Genomic DNA, 18,516 nt, shown 5'->3' with positions numbered 1-18,516 from the left:
GGCGGCTGATATTGCCTCTGTATAGCGCAGTTAAGATAAGCTAAATAATTTCATCATCACAACCAGGTTCACAACAATGAATTCGAATCTTCACTACAAAAAGGTTGAAAAAAAAGTACCCAAGAAGAACTAGCAACCCAGTCAGTTGGGAGGTCTAGATTCTACAGCTGAGAAGGAGGTCTGACACTTCATGAACCCTGCACTCTGAGGAAACCTTATCATAAATTTGGAAGAAAAACAAGGAGAAAAGAGGAAACACCTAAGTAAGGAAAATAAGGAAACCTTGATCACGGTTTACTACATTTATTTATGTTTCTGAGAAATTGCCCACCTACCCCTCCCCTAAGTCAACATTAACACTTACTCTCACTTTAGGCAAAATGTTGGGTCAGGGGAGGGGTAGGTGGACAGTTTCCCAGAAACCTAAATTGATCAAAATTTTCTGCCAAATATCCTTTTTTTCCTCTTTTTTGAAAGGTAATAACAAATACTACGTTGTTTAAACCCCATGAGGTGTCCGACCTCACACATGGGCGTTTACCATTAATTTTACCAGAACTTGCTGGCCAAACCAGTCCAGTCGTAAGGAGAATTCCACTATTGACCACACCCGGGTTGTTCTAACGTTGGATAGCGCTATCCACCGGACAAATCACTATCCAGTGAATAAGTGTTAACAAAACCAGTTGCGCTATTCAGTGGATAGAGATTTACCCAGTGGAAAGCGGTATCCAAGCGTTATCAACCTTTTGAACAACTGGGGCCAGGATTGTCAAGCCAGATCAGTTTAGCAATAAGATGCACGGCAGTGATTAGTTTTAGTAAAATTTTCGAGAAAAGATGAAGCAAATATTTCATTGTCAAAAGTGACTGGTCTTACCACCCCTAGATACTCTACCACAGACCATCATTGTTATTTCCTATCACAAGGTTGCACCGGCAACTGGGTCAAAATTCGTCGCTAAAACGATCCCAGAGTGCAATTCGGTTAAGCTTCGACTCAGTCCCAAGGGCAAACAAAGGACCATATTCAAAGCATTCCACGTCATCCTCAAAATCCTGGACTAACACGCCCTCGACTGAACAACATTAACATACTGCTCGGGTCAAGTTAAGGCGAGATAACCAGAGTTTCGTACTGCAGCCAGTTGCAAGACGGCTAAACGGTATGTTATAGGTTAAGACGTCTATACTTGTAGTAGCTAACCTTTCGGGTTTGTTTTTTAACAATATAAGACGCCTACATAAAAAATGTTGTCGAGTGCAACGTTTCTTAATGTTGTACGTGCAAAAGCTCAAGTAGCGTCTGGGGTGAGCACGTGGTCCCAAGGGCAAACAGAGGACCATATTCAAAGCATTCCACGTAATCCTCAAAATCCTGGACTAACACGCCCTCGACTGAACAACATTAACATACTGCTGTGGTCAAGCTAAGGAGATACAACCAAAGTTTCGTACTGCAGCCAGTTGCAAGACGGCTAAACGGTATGTTATAAGTTAAGACGTCTATACTTGACGAAGGACTTTTTTGAAAGTCTATTGTAGCGGGAGAGTAGCCTCAAGAAAAACTCCAGGGAGCGGTTTGTTGTACATTTTTTCAGGGAAGTGTCGAACTTTTAGAAAATGTATAGAGTAAAAGTTGGCTTGGCTCAAAATGAAAACTGCCCGTCGCAAATAACTAAAGATGCTTTCTCGACAACAGAAGGATCGAACAGAGAAGAACCTTTGAAATAAATAGTTCATCTGTTGTCGGGTTTCGTTTGTAACCTTTTCCTGCTGTGTCACTATTGTCGTCCCTTTTCTGGTATGCATCAACATTGACAGCTTTGGTGTTGTTACAATCTCGTCACGGGTAATACGCCGCCAAAAATCTTTTTCCCCTGTTTTCTTGAAATGAAAATCAGGGCAAGTTGAGGGTACGTTTTAAACTCCAAGTCGGCAACCCGTGAACCAATTTGGCTGAAATCTGGCCAACTTACTGGACAAGTTTTGGCCAACTTACTGTCATATAGTTTTTTTAAAAAAACCGTGTCTGCGAATTTTGATTTCTTTTTTCGTTTTCGAGTAAGAGTATTTTTTCACAGGTAGATATAGTGCTAATGATTTACTATCCCTGACAAAAAGCTTCTCATTTCTGAATCGCGTCAATATTTTGATTTTTTAAAAGGAATAAGCAATAATCTGGAACTATTAAGCTTTCAGAAAATGTATGGTTTATGGGGGTATTTATTAAAAGCAAAAGCGCTAGCGCCGATCAAGGAGGGGAGGGTACTTGAGGGTGTATGATACCTTAATAGGAAGACAAAGAAGTCCCTGATCTTTAATTCACAGCTGACGAGTTCTTCAGAAATGAGATAGCGTTGTTATTCCACCAGCAAAGTTTTTTTCTCCTTGAGCAATTTGAAGTAGCTAGCCGTACGTAGAAGTCTTTTCACAAACGCCAAGGTTCCCTCATTTCGCAACATCGCATTTTGGTTGTGAGTTTTGCATCGATTGTAATGTCGTTAAAAAATGGTTTTAGCGTTGCAAGCGAGCTGTACGATAGGTAAACAACACTGATCATGAAGCAGTTTTCGTATGGTGGGTGAACGAAGATTAAAAAGGGATATGACCTGACAAAATATTCCCACCCGATATATGTCGGTAAAGGTGTTGGCACTGACCGAAAGACAGAGCAATCTTATGGACAATTGTTTTGAACCAAGTTGATAAGCATTTATAGGCATGTTTGTGATGCAATGACAAAAGCTACAATACCGATAATCTGAAGGAGACATTCGTATATGCTTCGCTACTTTGTTCTGAAAAAGGTTTTAAAAGTAATCCATAAGCCTTACGTAAATGGGTAGTCGAGTGTTCTTTTATTGGCAACAATGGTTTTTTGCTTATTGTCGTCGTAGTAATACTGTATCGATTTTACTTAAAACTGCATTTTGACAAACTTCACTGTCGAAAGTCAGTCAGTGGTCAGAAAATTTTATATCGATCGGACAAGGATAAAATTACCTTTAATGCGATTGAAAAATATCGGTATGGACTCCAAAAATGCTGTATCGAAACACCTTTTAAAAACTTCTCTTTTCACCTTCAAGAGCGTAGCTAAAAATGGCATGTCTTAAAGTAACGTTCCCACGAACTTTTTTCCAAACTCTACAATCACACTGGATTAAAAAACACATGTACACACACACACACGAACAAAGAAAATAATAGAATAATATACTCCACCCAAACTTAAAGTGCGTGTCTTTCGGCTTTCGATTTTGTCGATCATGACAACTTCATGGAAAAAATGGGCCATCTCAAATTAACTCTTGCCGTTCTGGGCTGAAAAAAATACCCAGAATGTTCTGTGCACTTTCTTTCGCTTTTAGTGAATCGCCTCAATCTTTCTCTCAGAGTTCTTATTTTGGAAATAGATGACTGAGAAAACCTAGGTTAATTTCAGCTCAGGGTTGTGGTATAAAAGTGGAACAACTCAAAATGATAGAATCTCGTTAATCTCGATTTTGGATATAAACTTACCGCCTATACCAGTGTTACGAGGTAGGATAGCCTATAACAAGGGCAGCGAAGCAGATTTCTGAACGAAAATCACAAACCGAGAGAAACTGGGGAGAAGATGCTCTCGAGTCACGTGGTAAGACTGGCATGACAAAGGAAGAGTTAAAGAGATATATTCACTTTCAATTGCCTCTCGTTAAATGTAATTAGCAAAACGTAAACAGAAGCCTGAATGTGTTCCAACTATTTAGTAGTTGTATTTATTCGTAGCTTGGGCGTCACCTGCTCGTAGCAATTAAACAAAACACTATATGCTATTATAAAACTAATTAGATAGCTACAAACAAATTAGTATCACCATATGGAAGCATTAACAGTCTTTTACAATAGTATCTAATATAATTACAAAAAATATTCTTCAACACCAAGAATTGTTGAAAGTTTAGTAGTGAGAGCTCTGGGAACTCATCCAGGATCGGGGGCGCTTGGATTCCGAACATGTGAAGTAATAAAGTGAATTATAGATAGCCAAAGGAACTCGGTCGTGAGAATTAACCGCCAACAATAAACACGTATAGTAGTACAGCCTTATCCAAAGTCTCGCATCTGTTACGTCACCTGACGATGGTAGGAGCTGTTGAAAAAGTAGAAGACAGTATTTTTAAAAAAGAATGTATTGTGACATTTACTTTACGGTAAGGTGTTAAAACAGGATCCGTTTTTGCCATAAAATAGCTTTTAAAACCCAAGTTACTTCAACAGCAGCGAGACTCGCTTTCGTGAAGAATGACACTTAAATGCAAATTGCCCGACACAGCCGATCGTTGTCTTTATATTATTGGAACGTTACAAAGGTAAATACAATAAAATGCAGCATCTATTCTCTTAAGTAGTGAATAGAAAACAGCAACACCACTTTGTTGCTTTATATCAAAAGAACATAACTGCCTAGGTTTGATCAGGAGACATGCATAAATGTTGCGAGTTTATCAGACGCAAGTTTCCAGTTTTAATTTCAGGTTTGTAATTTTGTACCAAGGATTTTATATAGAGGTTGGAAGGTGATGATGTAGAATTTTAAAATGCTATAAATCTCCTACATGTAGATAAAATCTTTTCAAAGAAAAAATATCCTGAACAACTACTACTACTTTTGCTTAGCACACGAGCCTGACTAGCAGCGACGAAGGTTAGAGAGCCCCGGATTAGAGCCTTTTCGCGCTAGTTTAAAGGTGACGTTACACGCCGACGATTCGCAACGACGAAATTAGCGCAGCACAGTGTTGCAACATTGTTGCGAGGTTGTTTCGAATATTTACAACTTTGTTCCCTTATTACAACGCTATGTTGCGCTAAAACTCGTCGTTGTGAATCGTTCCATGTAACATCACCTTAAATCCATTTTGAATTGGAGCACTGAACAGACACGAATTACACCGGCTCTCTGGCTTTATTCTTGGAAACACCATGTACAAACAAAAAAATTTCCTCCATGCAGGTTAAAAGTCGTTCCTTAAAACATTCTGACTTTGCATTAATTTTCGTATAGCTTATGACTGACTGGTACCCTGGGTGCCAGAGACTTTTCTAGCGCGGTTTCCGCTTTATTTACAAATAAAGTGACCTGCGCGAAAAGTTTTTCTCGCGGCTTCGCCGCTCGTGGATTCGGCCTAGGGCCGAAGATGTGTCGGCCTTCGGCCAACACCGAAATTCCCGCCGCAAGCAAGAAGAATCTCTGGTATCCAGAGTAACTGACTGGCTGCCATTGGAATCGAGTTGACACCTCATAAAAGGCTGACTTTTATGGGGCAACACAATTTCTCTGACAATTACTGGTAACCCAGAAATTTGTACTGTGGCCCAACGAGGGCGACAGAAAGAAATAATTGAAATGACATAACACTGAATTTCAACCGGCCGGATGCAAAAACCAGTTGGCTAGTTACAATGGTGCCCGAGAAGTTAAACGTACGCACTCGGACTCAGTCGAAAACAAGCCAGCCAGCGGTCAAGGCGCCCGAACAATAGCGTAAGTGAATGAATAAGAGCGAGGACTGGAACCCACTGAAACGGGCAGAAGAAACTTCGGCACTCAGGTGTCACTTTAGTTGATAAGTTCTTCTATGCTTCTTATGCCGGATGATATTTCAAGCGCTCGAACTATTTTCTAAGCGACTGAAATTTTTCTTAGTGTTGTCAAGGCTGTTGCTAGAGGTCGCAAATTTACATGTAGCCAAAGGATCTAAAACTGCTATTGGCGCCTCATCGTTTAACATTCTGCTGTTGAAAAATAATGCTCAAGCGACGGATAGTCCATGTCAAGGTTCTTCTGTGAATTATCACCATTTTGAGAACTATGGAACGACTCAGGCGTTTTTTCCTCCCTGCTAAACGAGCCCAAGGTTTGCTGTTAAACATTTCTTTTATGATTTAGAGATCGGTCTCATTATTTCCAGTACCAATCAAAACTATGAAACGCTTCTACTTTTATATCAGGCGCTTTTGGTTCCCTGCTAAACGGAAAGGTTTGTTGTTAAATTTCTGATCGATCTGGCTGAGAGCTATCTTACAAATGATGTATCGTGAAATTAAGAAATATCACAAGATCTAGCAACCCTAAAGAAAGAATTTGAAAAAAAAAGAACAATTCAGAAGAGATTTAGAGTGAAACAGCTGCATGAGTTTTGCTCTAGTTATTTTCAAGCCGCACAGAGAGACAGGGTGTCGGGATCGCCATGATTTGAATTCCTTGCCATAACATGTTGACTTTCGCAATTTATATGGTAATTAGTAGCTTGTTTGTCCAAGCTCTCGCTTTTAACAATAAGCCCTTCTTGTAAGATTTATACGATAATCTTTATAATTTTTATTCAAAAAAATCAATGGCCGCTACAAGAATTCGGCAAAATCTGTAACATTTTTGGTTTTGCCTCGCTGAGTAACTGATTTGCTGAAACTCGGCTAAATGTCGGTTATATGTTGTAATATGGGGTCACTTAGTTAGGCTAACAAAGGTTTTTTTACAGTGATTATATCCTTCCGAGTTCTTTAATTAAACAACAAGGAGTTTAATTAGCAAAGACCGTTTTGGAGCGATGAACGTCTATTACGCCTTCACCCAACCAATTTTATTATTCATAGTGCCTCTAGACAATTTTCCACTGGCCAAGAATGCAAAAAGTCTACTTACAGAAGACGTGCGTTGTTTAACTGAAAACGCCTGGCGTAAATGAGGATGAGCAGCTAAACAGAGTATTTTTTTCTGTCTAGGGCTTCTGTCTTAAACAGCTTACACATACTCACTGTTAATATTTAGCGTCCTACGTACTATAAGATTCTGTTAAACCGGGTGACAAAGTGTTAATGCCGTTGGAGTGTAATTGTGAAACGTAAGGCCCATAGTTCCAGAAATTTTAAAGAATGTTATTATATTTTTTCTAATTTAGATAAAGCGGATTCGTGTGGAAACAGGCTTACAATTATAATACAATAATACAATACAATACTTAATTCAAGAGCTAAAAACTAAAGTAACAAAATACACCTAATAGACCTTGTCACGGTTTTCGAAGCCATCTTGACGAGTAGGCAAACGCGTGAGAAATTACAGTGTTTGTATGAGAATCTAATCTCGAATAATTTCTGTGGAACGGCTGTTCTGAAAAAAATATGATTTGTAAACTAAAGCTTCACTCCTAAGGATTCTCCTGAGAAAATTTGAGGGCGTTACATGCACTAGAAGACCTAGAACCACTTTTTAAAATTTTCTATACATTTGTCTGTAAGAAAGTCCTGGGGAAATTACAGACAAATATATGGAAAATCTAAAGCAAGCCTCTGGAGAAATTTAAGCACAGGTACGCCCCAAAATTTTTTAGGACAATCCTTTGCCTTGTAGCTTTAGTTTACAATTGATATTTTTTTCAGAACAGCCGTTTTACGGAAATTATTCGACATTAGATTCTCATACAAACACTGTAATTTCTCACGCATTTGCCTACTCGTCAAGATGGCGTCGAAAACCGTGACAAGGTCTATTGCAATAACGTTGTCGTAGAAAAAAGCAAAAAGCAAAAAGCAGAAAGCCAAATAGGAATTAATTAGCCATGTGATTTACATTTGCGTATTTTAATAATTTAACAATTATTTAAGAAGTCATTCACAATAACAAGAAATAATTCTGTAATTCCGCGCTGTAAGATTCCGCACATGAAACACTGATGTGTGTAACAACAGGGTCCTGGCAAACGAAGCTTGGTTTGTTGCGCGGGAGAGGAACTGGCGGAGGAACGCCTCACCCTCTCCGCGATGGAAAGTCCTGCCTAAATCCCTGATTTGCTGCTTGAAAATTGTGATCTGATGGTGTTGTGCACTACAAACCATACGCAGACTGGCTTTTCTATTGATTTAACGAAAAGACGCGTCGCGTTCCTGGAATTTACCCCAGGCTATATTTATTGAAAAAAAATGGAGCCATTTTTTCTTTAGTAGTTATCCGATGTACGTTTGTAATTAGAGCACGTTTGAAATCCGCTAGATGAATCAGCCTCGAATTGCATTAGAATTACACCAAGAAACTGATGCAAATGATTTGGCTTTCATATTACGTGATTAATATTCAGCTATAAGCGTGTGTGTCGTGAATGTTGCAAGCAATGATAATTTAATGATAATTTAATGCTAATTAATTCCTATTTGGCTTTTTGCCTTTTTCTATGACAACCTTATTGCAATTAGGTGTATCTCTCGAAAGGGGATATCTAGAGGTCAACCCTATATGAAACATTTCCTAAAATAAAAGATGAAAACTTTAAGTTAAAATCTAGACGTCAGCGATCCTGCGTGTGAAACATCGTTAGGCAAGTTATCCCACGCATTAATGATCCGTACTAAGAAAGAATATTTGTAGCAGTTTATGATAGCAACTTTTACTTAGATCTTATAATCGTGATTGGCTCTAGTTCGATTACACTTTGTAAGTTCAAAAAAGTCCGAAAAAGGAAGGCAATCTATTCTAAAAAACTATCGTGTAGCACTGAACTAGCGATAAAAACTCTCTACGTTTCACCAGAGTTTACCAATTCAGTAATTGGCAGCGCCGGGTCTTCATAGCTCATTTCTTCGCGCTTTTGCTTTAAGACTCTTCTTTGGACTTTTTCCAAGGACTCAATATCCTTTTTTTTAGTAGGAGCTTCAGACGGGGCCAGCGTATTTGAGTATGGGTCTTATCAACGACTTAAAGAAGCAAGAAACACATGCCGATTGTCGTTTCCGAGTGATCGCTTAATTACACTTAATTACTATGTAGGAGACGTCTTTACCCCAAGATAGATCATAGTTTATTGTGACCCCTAGATCCTTGAAACTTTCAACAGATTTTAGTTGCACACCTAGGGAGTAACTTGGTTCAGTAGATCTGTCCCTACTGTGCGATGCACGCATGACTTCACATTTTTCGGGATTAAAGCGCAACTGCCACTTGTTAGCCCAATCCCTTAATCTATTCAGGTCAAGCTGTAAGGCTGAGATATCCTTATCAAGCTCATTGATCGTGCCATAGAGTTTGATGTCATATGCGTAGATTTTGACTGTTAATTTATGCTTGTCGAAATATCATTTATATAAATGATAAATAAGATTAGGCTGAGTATTGCTCCTTGAGGGACGCCTGAAATCACGGGTGATCAATCTGAACAATTGCCTCTTAATACGACACGCTGCCTTCTATTCGTCAAGAAATTTCTAATCCACAGTAAAAGAATCTAATCCACGCTCATGTGGCACGCTGTCGAAAGCCTTAGAGAGATCTAAGAAGATGATATCCGTTTGCCTTAGTTGTAACTGATTGGAGTTGTTTTTTCTTTAAGGATCTAAGATGACGTCAGAATATCTGATCACTGTTGTCACAGGAAGCAGAAAGGGAGCTGGGACAGACGCCTCGGTATCTCTCGTTATCAAAGGTATTAATCCTAGTGCTATAAATTGCTTCATGTACTCTCTTAGGACGTGCGAAGGTTGGAGAGCTGTGAGAAGTGGCTTTGGTGAAAAACTTAAACATTTCTTGGTCTGACAAAGTCTGTAACGAAGACGTATTGAGGCGTAATGGTGAGGAGAGAGCCATCATATCTGTTATCAACAGAAGACAGGGTCTGGCTTGGTAATGCATGGTCATACCCTACGACATGGTGATCTTGTCCCATTAGTTATTGAGAGAAGAGTAATAGAAAGGAGACCATCTGGAAGACCTCGAGCGGGAATGCTGGATAGAGTGAAGGATGACAGCCCTTACGTAGCGTTCAAGGGGTGGGCCCTAGATCGAGAACTATAAGGAAGGACCTGTCTGTGGGCAGAACACACACACACACACACACACACACATACACACACACACACATACATACACACACACACACACACACACACACACACACGCTGTTAGAACCGGCACCATTCCCTGGTCCTGAGGCGGCTAGTGGAGTATGAGTCGATTCGGGTCGTTCGAGACGAATCCGAACGAATATATACGATTGTCTTGATATCAAAATGACATATTTGTTGTGTCTTGGTGAAATGACTAACACAATACAGTCTATGTAAAACAGGTTTCTGCTATCTTTTCAGTGAAGTTTTTTCGTCTATTGTCAACCATTTTTCTGTGCCCGACTTGTCAAGGGCTAAACAGAAGAAATGTCGTAACCAAGTTGTTCCTATTTCTATAAGGTACCAATGGTGAAACTGATGCTTTAAGCCTTGACAAATGGTTTCAAAATGACTTTGAAGCTGGACAAAAAGATGAGTATCAGATTACTGCCAAAGACGTTGGCGAACTTCTGTTGGTGACACTGAAGAATGACCAAGGTGGCCTTTACAGTGATTGGTTTGTAAACCGCGTTACGATCAAAATCAAAGGCAAGGACACCGTCTATGATTTTCCATGCAACCGCTGGGTGCAAAGCGAGACCATCATCTTCGAAGGAGCAGGTAACGTGAACTAAGGGCTCTTTCCAAAAGTCAGAAGAAGCCGGCCGAACCGATCCGTTTGAAAATGAATAGGCTTTTTTAAAGAGTTTTCGCTTACAAACCATCGACCCCATGTAGATTATTTTGCAATTAACTGATCGGGCTGGACAATTTTCATTAAAAGTGAAATTCTCTTTACGACGGGGAATAGAATGGCCGCTGCTAGTTCTGAACAAATGGAAAGCGCTCTAAGCAGTCCAAGTTAGAGAAACGAAAGAAAAATTGGCTATTGTGGACACAGAACACTCAGTACAGCTAATATTTGCTTATCCGTATTTTTTGATATTGTTTCTTGAGCATGAAAATAATTTTTTCTGATCAGTGATGTAAACTTGCCACGTTTGAAGACTTTGAACTTTGCAGAAACAACGTTCAGCTTGTTTATTTCAAAGAATAAACATGATTACGTCCTGCCCCATCTTTGCTGAAGGAATTTATATTGGCCGTTTGGCATGGATTTTAGATGCAGAGTGAAAAAACAAAAGAGGGCATCAAAGTGTCATCCCCGCTTGCAGATCCATCATCATCACTTCGAATCACTGCCACTAACTGCCAACTTTTTCTTTAATTTGATAGTGTTGAATTTGTTTTATTTCAGCTAAACTGCCTACAGATACACAGCACGGCTCTGTTAAGTCCCAGAGAGAAGAAGAGCTCAAGCAGAGGCGTTCCCTTTATGAATGGGGGACCGATGCAGCCTACTCCGATCTTCCTGGTTACGTAAAAGCTTCAGGTGTTAAAGAGCTACCGAGAGATGTACAGTTCACTGAAGAAGCTTCCTACGACCTGCATGCTGCAGGGAGAAATGCTTTGATAAACATGGGCCTTGTGCATCTGTTTAATATTTTTGACTCATGGGACGACTTTGATGACTACCGCAAGGTATTTTGGTTGCTGTGACTCACTCTGACGACGGCGACGGCAGCGAAAACGTCACTTTTAAAATGAATTGGCGTTTTTTAAACTTATCGCGTTTATTCCAAACTGCTGAAAATATCAAATATAGGCGAATTTCCCTAGAGTTGATTTCTTGGGAACCACACTCAAGTTTTGAAATAGAAAGAAAAATTCGTTATCTCTTGTTTACGTCCTCCATAAAACGTGAGATTAGGGATTTTCACGCCGTAGTCGTGCAGTGACGGCAAAGAAATGTACAAAAAAATGTCCTGCACGTGCAAAGTTGTTGTTTTGCTAATCAAGCCTATTGCTTTTTCGACGTTCTAGCTGCCGTCGCCGTTGTAGTTGCTAAAGCTCCCTATTGTGTCGCAGGGAGGCTGGGAAGAAAGAATAAGAAAGCGCGGGCCACGAGAGGAAGGGAAGCCTTTCCCTCTTCCCATCGTCTACCGCGCGCTTCCTATTTTTTAAATTATTGCTATTTTTATTTAAATACCCAGCAGAAGCCTCTGCGGAGGAGAGAATTGCTGTGAGACTCATGCATTTTATTCTCCTCAAGTTTACAATTCGACGTCGCCGTCGAGGATTTCCTTCCGGACCCGGAAGAGCGGTAGAAATTGCGCCTAGTAGAGAGTTAAAAGAATAAAAGAAAGAACGGAGGCTAAGCCCATATGAATTATTCGTCGGGATTTACGTTGTAATGTCTACTGATTATTAATTTGGTTGTGGCTGTTTCTGGCCCTTTTTTTAATTATTTTCTATAGTATTTCCTAGTTACGCTGATTGATGGTCATTCTAAGACAACACAAAAGAATAAAAATAACATTCATTCATCCAAAATTTTTCCATGCAACGTTTTCCTTTGCACTTTAAAAATCTTGCACAGTTAAAACATTTAACACCCTAGAGGGAAAGTTCTTTATCTGTTCCAGACCCCATGCCACGGAAAACATTAAGATTCACAAAATCAACTTTTTTCGAGGGATCCTACATATAAGATGTTGTACACAACAAACACAAATGAGATAGAGCAAGGGCAGTTACGCGATCAATATCCGGGGGTGCCAATCTATTATAATTTACTGGACCCGCTCAGAGACTTCTGGTTGAAAACGGAAATTTTTTGCTGGAAGTTATGTTATCTCCAGGTAGCCAATGAGAACCCTCACTGTAGGTAAAGAAAATTCAATGAAATTATATACAACTTACGGGTACCTTGCAAAAAGTTTCTCAACACTTTGCGTGCTTTTGTTGTTGTTATTGTTCCAGGCTGTCAATTAGACATAAAATTGACTCTTCTATTCGCTTTGTAGGCATTCACCGGTTTCATAGGTGAGGTACCCAAAGCAGCAGACCATTGGAGGGATGACCGTTTCTTTGGATATCAGTTTCTGAACGGGTGTAATCCAGATTCAATCAAACGATGCACCCAACTCCCAACAAACTTTCCCGTCACACAGCAGTTGATCGGGAACCTTTTGGACACTGGAGACACGTTGGAGAAAGCCATGAATGTGAGATATATTAAATTTATTTAGTGCTGAGGCCCTTTTCAAACAAGTAGTAGTTCGAAAAAGGTGCTTTGAAAACGTATCACATGCAGGCGTACAAACTGGGTTTTCCAGATGTATTTTGCCTTTCAACATCGGGAAGCTTTCAAAAAACATCTGGCGGCGGATAAGCTTACGTTATCTTTTCCAAGCTCTTCTCAGCCGTTAAGTCAAAATATCCCTTGGTAATCATATAGCTTCTTAAAGGCCAGTAACCCAATCCGGTAATTTTTCATGCCATCATTGTAGTGATTTTTTTATGTGATTTTAAGTGCGATTTTAGCCTACGTGTAAGTACTCCATTTACGGCGATCTCTCGAGCGAAGCACGGGAGATCGCGCGAGCGAGGGGCGGAGGAAAAGGAACTTTCTTTCTCCGCCCTCGCACTCGCGCCGCCTCCTTTCGTGTGATGTTCGCGGGTGATTTTTCTCCCAATTGGTGAGAGCTTGCCCATTGGCCAGCCCGATTTCATATCACCTGTTTAATCTAGCGGTGTTTCATGTCGCTCGATTTCATGGTAATTTCTGGCCGCTGCTGTTTCTTAGGCCATGACATTTACACGGTTTATTGGCGATGTTCTTCGTGAGAGCTACTTAAACGGTACCTGGGTGGACTCTACCCCGATAGGTTAATAACTGAAGCTGCCATGTAAAATCAAACCAGGAGTTCATAATATCGTCGCAAAATCGTAAAATATTACCAGTTTAAACCGATTTTAAGTGGTTAGTTTAATAATTTACAGGCTGGTCGGATCTACATAGTAGATTATAAAATCTTGGAGGACATCCCCCACTATGGTCAGGACCGGGAGGACCTGGAAAGGAGATACATGTGCGCAAGCTTTGGTCTGTTTTATGTGAAAGGAAGCGGGGACCTGGTGCCAATAGCAATCCAGCTACATCAGCAGCCCAGTCCAGATAATCCAATATGGACTCCGAATGACTCCGACTTGGACTGGATTTGCGCAAAGTTGTGGTTACGAAATGCGGACACTCAGTATCATCAGGTAACTATCCACATATTTCCATTCAATGGAGATCTTAAGATTCTAAGTCAAGGACGAATACCGGGACGAGATTTTTACAATACTAAGTAGTGCGCGCACATGAAACAGCGTCATTTGGCGGGAAAACGTGATAGCAGTCGTCACTCTACAACGGGTTTTAGCGAGAATGTCGTAGCAACGGAATTAATGAATCTTTCTAGGGTGTAAAATTTTTGAGAATACGCGAAAAACTTTAAAGTTAAATCTCGCTCACGTATTCTTCCTCGTCATCGAATAGAAAGGTCCCTAAGCATTTTAAGGATGCGCGCAGCCTTCCAACGAAAGTTCTGGACCAAGTGTGGAAAGTAGATGATACTATCACGCTTTACAAGGACGCGCGATTAAAAAAAACCTTGCTTTTTAATTTGTGCTTTGCGTTTTTTTTTTAAGATAGCATCAGTCAAAGGAACCAGTTTAGATTCCTTTTCAACATATTTTTTTCCTTTTTAAAAATCCCTTTCAGATGATTACTCATCTTCTTCGAACTCATCTCTTCATGGAACCGATCGCGGTTGCCAGCTACCGACAACTGCCCACCATCCACCCCCTGTGGAAACTGCTGTCACCTCACATCCGAGGGGTTCTCGCCATCAACACTCTGGGGCGAGATCGCCTGATTGCCGAGGGAGGGGTGGCCGATCTCACCCTTACGGTGGGTGGTGGAGGTATGTAAAGCACTCACTACTATTAACCACATACAACATTGATTCAAATCAAGAAATAAATGCAGAAACTAAATCGAAGTATACATTTTGTTTTTTTATCTACTGAGGCCAAACGAAGCGTGAACTTAAAATTTAGTGCCCCTAGAGGGTGGGCGTTTAAAATGACAAAACATGGGTACTTACCAATTACGCGGGAAAACCGGAAATTCCGGGTGAAAAATAAAATGGTTCGCGCCATTTCGTTTGGGAAGCTTCAGAAAATATGGGCTGTAATTTAAGGGGATAAATTTTTTCTATTTGTTTTCGCTAGTCTCTTCAGCTGATCTGAATATATTATGTACCAGGTCGCTCTCCCACCATGTCAAATTTTATAGTTTCATGTTTATGCAAAAGATCTCCACCCGGAAGGTTTGGGTAAATTGCAATTGTAAGCACGCATATTACTTGCAGAGAAAAACACGAAATTCTTTCCCTTAGACTCATCATAACAATTGCTGTATATTTCGTAATAAAATAGAGTTCGTCTTTGTTTTTGGACAGGACATATTACGCTAATGAAAAAGTACTACAAGGCCCACAGCAATTGGAAGACCTATGACATTCCCCAAGTTTTGAAGGAAAGAGGAGTCGATGAGGTAGATAAACTGCCCAACTTTCATTACCGTCAAGATGCTTTAAAACTATGGGCAGCAATCAAAGAATTCGTCAAGGAGATCATATCCGTTTATTATAGTTCTGATGATGCCATAAAGAAGGTAAGATGGTATATTGTTAAGGAAAAATGAAACTAGACAACAATATTCAAAGAAAAATATATTTAAAAAAAATAAAAAACTGACGGCTTGCTTTGATCAAAAATTGTGTATCAAGAAGAGGTGCAATAAGCTGCCCGGACATTAAAAAGTACGGCAGACTCCCGCAAGAAAAAAGCTGAAATACCGTAAAATTCCAAAAATAAGCACATCCATGTAACAGGTAACGCAAAAAGGCCCTACGTTAAATCGCCCGTCCAATATATATAAGCCCCTCGGGGCGTGTACTTGGAAAATTTCCCTCAGATACAAAGTAAAACAAAGCAAAAACGATAAATTTCCTTCCAAATATAAGGCTAGCCTAATCGATTTTGAAACGCAAATTTCCCTCCGTAGATAAGCCCCTCCGAATATAAGCCCCTCAAAAAGGGCCTTTGAAAAATGTAAGCCCTGGGGCTTATTTTCGGAATTTTACGGTATTCCAGTTTAATTGGTTTCCTGAATGTTCTTAACCGTAGTGCCCCGCTTTTGTATTTGTGATTATTGTTATAATTACTGTGAAAGATGATTTTACCACATGTAGTGTAATGCAATGCAAGGCAGTCTTGGATCCTGGATTCTATGCTGTGGATTCCGAATTCCATGTATTGGAACTGGGATTCCGGATTTCAATAGTACATAGGATTCCGGATTCCTTGAGCTGGGTCGCGGATTCCAAAGCCCGGGATTCCGGATTTCACTATCAAAAATTTCCTGGATTCTGGAATCCGATTTGCCTTACATGGGGCAAATGATTTATTATCAAAACAGGATTATGAGTTGCAGAACTGGATAAAAGATTTGCACGATAACGGATATCCGGTCACCAAAGGGCACGCTGACCATGGCGTGCCCAAGTCCTTCACTAGCTGCCAACAGTTGTGCGAATTTCTGGAATTCATTATCTTCACCTGTGCCTGCCAGCACGCAGCGGTTAATTTTTCACAGTTGGATGTGTACGGTTTCCCGCCAAATTCCCCAGCTCTTATGCGCCAGCCACCACCCACAAAGAAGGGCGTGGTCACAATGGAGCACATGATGAAATGCCTGGCTACTAAGCACCAAGTGTCGATGACTATCGCTACGGTGTACGATTTGACTCGTATTTATCAGGATGAGGTAAGCTTTACTGTAGTGTTCTACGTTGCAGCATTGAAAACGCCTGTACAATCAAATTCAAAATGACCAGCATCGCAATAGCAAGGCAAATTGTTAATGGCTTCCTGTAGAACAAAATAATTTTCTTTTACCCTTTTATTGGTGAGCTTGCGCAGCAGGATAGCAGAGAGAAGAGGACGGCAAAACTTTCTCGTGTGACAAACGTGACAGGCCTATTACTTGCGTGTTTTGTAGTGATCTTCATTTGACATTAATATGTTGTGGTCTGTTACAAAAGAGATCTGTTTAAAGAAAGGTTAGTCAGCCGGAAAAACGTTTTCGAACAAAATGTTTGTCACGCTTTTCACACAAGGTTTGTCGTCTTGATACGTTTTGATTCTCTGTTGTCCTGTTGGGCAAGTTAACTATTGTGCCTCAAGACAATATTACAGAGCTTAAGAGATATTGCAAACTTGTTGCCAAGTATTAATTTCCCGCATAATTATAGGGAGCATATTGCAGGCGGCCTGTGCTTAATATTTATTTCAGTTTCATCACATTGGATAGTTGGTTAGTTATTTACTGAAATGCCTTTTACAAATGTTGTTTTCAGAGTCTGAATGCTACTTACGAAACATTTATTTCCTCCACAGAGATTCATTGGCGACTATCGTGAAGACCTGTTTATCGACCCTCCTGCCAAATCTGCCATTTCTAGCTTTCAGAAGAAGTTGAAGAAAATCTCCGCAGAGATAAAAGAGCGGAATGCAAATCTTGAGATCCCATACCCATATCTGCTGCCCGAGCGCATTCCTAACAGCATTGCCATCTAACGATCCAAAGTTGCTTAAAACAGATATCAGTAGAGTGCCTGTCAATTTCTAGCCTACCATCTTTGAAAACCATCTTTAGTTGTCCTGACAGCCTAATGTAGCCGGTCAATTGGCCGCACGTGATTCGACTGTGCCGATGTTAACATGAATTGTACTATAACAATAGGATTGTTTTGACGGACAAATTTTGAGCCGGTTTGCCCAACCTCATAATAGCCAATAGAGACCTTTAGATTCTGAGCCGATGACGACATTTTTTCAGTACTAAGAAGTGCGCGCGCGTGAACCAGCGTCATTTTGGCGGGAACCGCAATAGCCGTCGTCAGTGTACTACGGGTTTTAGCAAAAATGGCGTAGTGCGGAGTCAAATTATCAAATGTTGGACGTTTTGTCATTTTGCGATCGGGAGAGGAACTACCCTGCTTCAATAAAATAATCTGTGTTAACTCTTGTGGCGAAAAAGAGTGCAATGAAGCTATCCGGAATGTTTTTTTGTTTGTTTGTTTGTTTTTTTTTAGAATACGCGAAAAAACTGTAAGGCAAATCTCGTCCTTGAATCCTCGAATCTAAAGGTCTCTAATAACAATCCCATGGAGCAATTTGACACCGCATCGACCCAGTCCCACTCGGCTCACGCAATTTCAAAACGGCTAAAGAGGCGTAAGAGATTTGAGGTTTGGATAGCAATTAAGGAGTGTTGCTACTTATTTCTCTTCACTTCAGCTTCTCTGTGATAAAAGATGTCTTTTCTTAAACGAATCTGCAAGCTATCTGTTATGGCATTCAATGTTGAGGATTAAAGGATTAAAGTAATAAATTTAGCATGCCTTGGTTGTCCTTGCTCCCAAGCTTTACAAATTACAGGGAACGCCCTCAAGGTCTCAACGAAGACAAAACTGTATCAAATATACCGAAAATATTTACCACAAAAGAGTTTGTAGGAGTCAAGGTTCAAGTATGGCTCACAGGCATTTTATGGTTTTTATGCCCAATATCGAATACCTTTTCCGTAACACTTAACTTTTGCTAAAAAAAAAACCCTTGCCTTTGTAACAAAATTATTACAAGTATTAGCTAAAGTTAGGAAGTGCAGGCGAGAACAATAAAAGGTCAAAA

The 18,516-nt window shown here is 40.2% G+C and overlaps 1 protein-coding gene across 3 annotated transcripts; it reads left to right on the top strand.

The window, feature by feature from the left end:
- The first annotated feature begins 1,073 nt into the window (after nucleotides 1-1,073).
- On the top strand, nucleotides 1,074-17,501 carry LOC140927725 (allene oxide synthase-lipoxygenase protein-like). 3 transcript variants are annotated; one of them, XM_073377406.1, is made up of 10 exons: nucleotides 1,074-1,166; nucleotides 9,372-9,464; nucleotides 10,225-10,485; nucleotides 11,123-11,406; nucleotides 12,732-12,932; nucleotides 13,711-13,974; nucleotides 14,477-14,678; nucleotides 15,219-15,433; nucleotides 16,241-16,588; nucleotides 17,221-17,501. In XM_073377406.1, the coding sequence occupies exons 2-10, from the start codon at nucleotides 9,380-9,382 to the stop codon at nucleotides 17,398-17,400; spliced, it is 2,040 nt and encodes a 679-aa protein (XP_073233507.1). In that variant the 5' UTR covers nucleotides 1,074-1,166; nucleotides 9,372-9,379; the 3' UTR covers nucleotides 17,401-17,501. The 3 variants fall into 3 exon arrangements, with proteins under 3 accessions (XP_073233507.1, XP_073233506.1, XP_073233505.1); XM_073377405.1 differs by lacking the exon at nucleotides 1,074-1,166 and adding an exon at nucleotides 1,380-1,485; XM_073377404.1 differs by lacking the exon at nucleotides 1,074-1,166 and adding an exon at nucleotides 5,730-5,906.
- The last annotated feature ends 1,015 nt before the right edge of the window (nucleotides 17,502-18,516 follow it).

The sequence above is a fragment of the Porites lutea genome, chromosome 2 (genome assembly GCF_958299795.1).
Source record: "Porites lutea chromosome 2, jaPorLute2.1, whole genome shotgun sequence".
Lineage (NCBI taxonomy): Eukaryota > Metazoa > Cnidaria > Anthozoa > Scleractinia > Poritidae > Porites > Porites lutea.
Note: the sequence above shows the minus strand (reverse complement) of the source record. Positions and strands in the feature narration are given on the sequence as shown.